We start from the raw sequence: 6000 nt of genomic DNA, 5'->3' as shown, positions 1-6000 counted from the left end.
TAATACTGGCTTAATACTTGTGGACGTTTTGCTTATTTTGTTTGATTTTATTGGAAGGAATGAACAAATGAATAAATGAGAATAGTTTGACTTCACCTAGACCTAGCAAAAAGTTTGGGTAGTGATAGTGCTGGTCATTTGGAGTAAGCTAATATTGGACTCTTCTTTCCATGCGCCAAGAAAAATATTACCTAACAATAGAGAACCTGTCATCCTAAGGAACTGATGAAGGAAAGCCTATATTTAAGAGCAGGGAGAGTGTGAAGCAGGTCAACTCTGTCTTCGCAGCTGTCCCTGAGAGGGCGCTGTTCCCAAATCAAACCTCCAGAGGCCGGGAATGAAATACCAGAGCGTTCCCACCGAGCATGCATCCCTCCCTTCCCATGCAGCGAGCGGTCGCGGGTCCCCAGTGGGGCCACTGCCCACAAACATGGCGGCGCCCTGCTCAGCTTCTCCCCGCCGGGGCCGCAGGGCCGCGCCAGCTTTGCCAGTACTCGGGGACTTCCTCCGCGAGCCGGCTTCCTGCACGGCTGGCATTTAAACCCGCGCCTGGGGCTGCGGGCTGCGGCTGCAGATGCTGAGCTGTCCGCGGGCTGGGCAGCGCCGCCGCCTCCTCTGAGCCTCCGGGGCGGACGGGAGCAGATTCTGAAGCATCCCTTAACTGCACCGGAGCCAAAGTGGGAGAGAGCTGGGGGAGACCGGGGGACCCGGCATCTGACATTTTAATTGCAGGTTTGACTTTTTTCCCAAGATCGCAGCTCTCCCGCCCAACTCAGATATTTTTCCTCTCTTCGGCCTTGATTGCTGAATGAAGCCGGGGCTGGGCTTGGTCCCAGGAGCAGGGGAAGAGCGCGTTCGCGGCCCTACGCCGTCGCCCCGGGGACCCCCGAGCCCTGCGTCCTGGCCATGGTGCGGCTGAGCCCGGCGCTCAGGTGAGGCGGCGGCGCGGTTGGGAGCACGGCGGGCCCGCCCTGCGGGACACCTTCCCCGAGAACCCGGGATCGCCGACTCCACGCCCTCCTGCTGGGACTGTGCACCGGGGGCGAGCAGGCGAGCGGTGGCCGCGATGTTCAGCTGGCTGCGCTCCGACGACCGCCGGAGGAAGGACCCCGAGGTCTTCCAGACCGTGAGCGATGGGCTCAAGAAACTCTACAGGACAAAGCTGCTGCCCCTGGAAGAGCACTATCGCTTCCACGAGTTTCACTCTCCCGCCCTGGAGGACGCTGATTTCGACAACAAGCCCATGGTGCTGCTGGTGGGCCAGTACTCCACAGGGAAGACCACCTTCATCAGGTGAGCCAGCCAGGGTCCCCCAGCAGCCCACCCAGCTCCCCAGCGTTAGACCCTCTGCTCACTCCCGATGTCCCGCCTGCCTGGGGACAAGAGATAAGTCTTCCCTTGAAATCTCTGAAGAAATCCTTGTGTGGGGGTTGTCCAAAGCTTACCCTATAATTTCATTGGATGGTCCCTTGCTCCATCCTACCTAGCACCTCTCCACTGCACTCAGCCCATGAAGTGTAAAGTTCAGAGCCATCCCTATGCTGCCCATTTTATGGATGGTGAAACTGAAACCCAGGAGGCACAAGTGAGAGGTATCCTGGTCACAAGAATACGTTAGGCTGGTGGGGGTGTCTGACACCCTCTCCTTGTAGGGACATGCACTTGATGGTCAGGACCACTTTCCTTGCCTTCTGAAAGCTTCAGTCACTCACATGGGGGCTTTACAGTTGCAGCTGAGGAGGTGGGCCAGGGAGCCTGCTTGTCCTTCTTTCATCGGTTTCCTTTTCCAATCAGAGCTCCTTACAAATATCTCTTAGAGACTGGAGACAAGCAGTGTCTAGAGACAGAATGCTATTTTGTTTCCTGTTGATCTTCGTGGCTCAGTAATCATATTAAAGTCTTTTGGAGGTGGACAGAATATTGGCCACTGTCTCATCCAGCTCCTTGACTTGGCAGGCAAGATAACTGAGGCATAGAGAGGTTAAATGAATTGTCCAAAGCCATATAACAGGATGGGAGGTTGACCTGGGATGCGGTCCTAGATGCATGGGAGGAGATGGTTGGCTCAATGCCTGTAACTTTGAGGGTGAGTCATCCATCCCCTTGAATTACAGAATCCTCGGGCTGTGGGGATCCTCAGGAAGTCAGCTGTCCACCTGGCCTTCAAAAGAAATCCACTTATTGTCCACCAGAACGATAAGGACCTTTCATATCTTTAGAAGACAGGCTTCTCTCCAGCCCTCAGGCCACATAGCCTTCAAGGCCAGGCCATCTTCCTTGGCCTCATTCACACATTCACAGGCCTGAAAGCTGTTGAGGGTTCTCTGTGTTGAGTGGCCCTCTGTGTTGAGAGTCAGGCTCATAGAAAGTGGTGATGGGTTCAGCTCCCCCCTGCCCCCGCAGAGTCAATGGTGCTTATCTCCTATGGAAGGTTTCAAAGCAGGGATGCTCTTGTTTCCATTCATTAACCTGCAACATGCAAAGCACTGTCCTTTGTTTGGTGGAGAGCAGAAAAGTTCACAGTCTAGTTCCTGATTTTCTAGATTCAAATTTTCCCTAGTGCTAAGCTTTTAACATAAGCCTTCTGGGAGCAGGGCACACACCATATTAACATGGCATGTCTGAACGGGACATCAGCTGAGTTTTTCCTTGTGGGGTGGACAGCCTTGGACTCACTCAGCTTGAGAGGCTGAGTGATTTCTGAAGTTAGGTACCCAGGGGGATTGTTGGCTTTTGGAGGTCTTATATTGTTAGAGCTGCAAGGACCCTTGCAAAGAATCTAATTCATTGCTTCTTAACTTTTCAAAAGGTCTATGGATCCAATCTTTACAAAAATGCACCTACATCCAAAATTTACATATAATTTTAGGAGTCCAAGCCTTGGACATTAGGGCAAGAACCCCCTATCTAATGCATCTCCCTTTTTTTGTTAAACGCCTGTTGCTGCCAAAGGCACTTCAGAGCCTCCTGGTTCTGCGCAAGGTTTCCTTTGTAATATGCATCTTCCACCTGGCCCCATGGGAAGCACAGGCCATTTACAGATGGCTCCTGCCCATCCCCAGCCCTCTGGACACACCTTGGTTATAATTCCTAGTAGGTTGTTTAGAACTCCTCCTTCCTGTGGCACCAGCACTTACTGCCTAGCCCCCCCGGGGCCTTGCGCGGGGGTCTCTGCTACAGGAGCCCCCAGTAGACATTTGCAGAATGGGAGGGGAGGTGGGGAGAAGCCAACATCCCCGAGGGCGGGATCCCGGAACAGCAGACGTGTTTAAGTGCCTCTTGTCTGAGATACTCTCCTGCTTTGCCTGAGTCATGCTGGCTGTTAACTGGGTCTAAGAAAGTGGCAAAGCCGAATTGCTATAGATTACTGCTTATCTGAGGGAGACAGGAAGGCTGAGAGAGGCAGAGCCCTCCAGTTTCTTATCCTCTGAGTACAAGCGCTCTCCCTCCCCACTCATGTCAGTGACCGAATTTAGCTCGTGCATCAAAAGCTGTCTCCCTTTGAGAGAGAGGATCCCAGCAGGGGCGGAGGGGTGGCAGGACAGGGAAGGCCTCCAAAACCAAATTACATATTTTCCTTTCTTCTCATTAAATCCACTGAACAGTAATTTTTTTTAAAAATTGGAAAATGCAGACAAGAGTAAATTTGAGGAAGATGAAAAAATGCCCCATCATCATCCTACAACTCAGGGGAAACCATCTTAAATATTTTATATATAGTTCAGTTCAGTCACTCAGTCGTGTCCAGCTCTTTGCGACCCCATGAACTGCAGCACGCCTGGCTTCCCTGTCCGTCACCAACTCCCAGAGCTTACTCAAACTCATGTCCATTGCCCTGCCAGTGCAGGAGACATAAGAGACTTGGGTTCAATCCCTGGGTGGGGAAGATCCCCTGGAGGAGGACCTAGCAACCCACTCCAGTATTCTTGCCTGGGATATCCCCATGGACAGAGGAGCCTGGTGGGCTACAGTCCATGGGGTCGCAGAATCAGATACAATTGAAGGGACTTAGCAGCAGCAGCAGCAGCACAAATATATAACATATGTATATAATATATGTATATGTGTATATAATACATATTATGTCTTTCCAGTATTTTTAGCTATTTTATAACACAGTTGAGGTCATGCCATAATGTAATTTTGTATGTGGATTTATTTCACTTATAGCATGAACATTTCCCAAGTAAAATTTTAAATCTCTGTAAGCATTAGTTTTAAAGCTGCATGATATTTTACTGTATGTATATGCAGTTATTCATTTAACCAATCTACTTCTTTTGAATATTTGAAGTTGTTTCTAATTTTATTTTGTGCTATTATTGTAGGACCAATCTGACTATCTCTGTGCATAATACTTTTCCACGGATTAGGCTGTTTTCTCAGAGATTCCCAGAAGTGAAATCACTAGGCCAAAGGTTATACAGAGTTTTGGTTTGTGTTGTTTTTTTTTTTTTTAACTTTTTCTGACTTTGTAATCTTGGTAGTAAGAGTCACATTTTTGAGTTGCTTTTCAAAAGAGTCAGTTGATACCACAACCCTTCCCCAAAACAGAGAAGGTTCCACTTGAGGTGACTAGGAGCACCTGGGTGCGGAATCCAGCCTGCCTTCACAGCTGCACCCTCTCCCATCCCCGCTTCTTGCCTTGGGTATGGCCATTCACATCTTGTATTCCAGCCTGAACCTGAGAGGGACCCTTCCCTTGGAAATAAAGACTTGCCTCTTCATCCCCTGGCCCTTGGCCTTCTGTCTCCTAGTGTCCATCTCCTTTCAGTTACATTTCCTTGCCTTGGGGTCTATTTCTTGTCTCAGGAAGAACATGCAGAAAAGGACATTCTTCTAATAACTAATTAATGTGCTATGATCTCTGCCTGAAATAACTTCACTGGCCTCAGGCCCAGCAACCCAGGGTAATAAAATAAACAATAAATTGGCCGGGTGGCTGCTTCCTCCAACACAGGCTGCCTCTTCCTAGTACAGTAGCTCTGTGTCCTTCTTGCCTGGCAGCCTCTCCTCCCGCCTCTGCTGTTTTTCTCTCTTCATTCTTCCTCACTCTGGTCTGCAACCTCAAGTCCCTCCTCCTTTGCACCGTTTGGCCCCCTGGTCACAGAGATGAATGGCTGGCTGCCCCAGGGGCTATAAGACTCAGGATCGCAAGGCCTCAAACAGAGCCTCGCTGGCCTGTGGCCACGCTGTAGTAGAGGGCCTGGGCTCTGGGTGTGGGGCTTGCAGCTGCTGGAGCTGAGTGGCCTGGGTCTCCATAGGGAGAGCTCAGCTGGTCTTGGGCATCTCCCAGCCCTTCTATAGCATGACTGAGCCTCTACAGTACGAACGGGCACATGGTGGGGAGGGGGCCGGGTGGCTACTCAGCTGGTCCTCTCAGCCTTCCCCTTTTCAGGGGTCTCTTGGCATCCTCCTGTAAAGGTGACTCAGCATTTGCCTGTGGTTGTACCCTCTCTCGTCACCTCTCTGGCATCTCTGCTGCCCAGGCCTCATAGCAGCAGCATCCCCAGAAAGGATGATTCTCTAATAAGCTGAAGGGCTAGTGGAGGGGCCCCTTTCCATTCCAGTAGACCCACTGTCTTCTGCCAGGCCATCCTGCTAGCCACAGCCCCAGCAGCTCCTCACTCTTGTCACCCATCTGAGGTCCATGGACATCCTTTTCCTGTCAGGGCTCTGATCTGCTAGTCCCTAAGTGGGACTAGGTCAACATCTGCCTACCTCTTACAAGGCCTGAGTGTTACTCAGAGGAGCAGAGGGCAGAGCATTGGTCTACCTCCTGATGTCTGGCTTAAGATCTGTCTTGAGAGTCAGGCACAAGCTGGAACCAAGATTGCCAGGAGAAATATCAATAACCTCAGATATGCAGATGACACCACCCCTATGGCAGAAAGTGAAGAGGAACTAAAGAGCCTTTTGATGAAAGTGATAGAGGAGAGTGAAAAAGTTGGCTTAAAACTCAACATTTAAAAAACAAAGATCATGGCATCCGGTCCCATC

At 50.7% G+C, this 6000-nt stretch overlaps 1 protein-coding gene across 1 annotated transcript in view; it reads left to right on the top strand.

Moving 5' to 3' along the window:
- Positions 1-353: 353 nt before the first annotated feature.
- Positions 354-6000, top strand: part of EHD3 (EH domain containing 3) — a 28478-nt gene continuing 22831 nt past the window's right edge. Inside the window, exon 1 of the mRNA XM_020877824.2 lies at positions 354-1293. Within this exon, the coding sequence (XP_020733483.1) occupies positions 1067-1293 (227 nt within the window). The 5' untranslated portion in view covers positions 354-1066. The remainder of the gene's footprint in view (positions 1294-6000) is intronic.

This window comes from Odocoileus virginianus, chromosome 2, assembly GCF_023699985.2.
Source record: "Odocoileus virginianus isolate 20LAN1187 ecotype Illinois chromosome 2, Ovbor_1.2, whole genome shotgun sequence".
Classification (NCBI taxonomy): Eukaryota; Metazoa; Chordata; class Mammalia; order Artiodactyla; family Cervidae; genus Odocoileus; species Odocoileus virginianus.
Note: the sequence above shows the minus strand (reverse complement) of the source record. Positions and strands in the feature narration are given on the sequence as shown.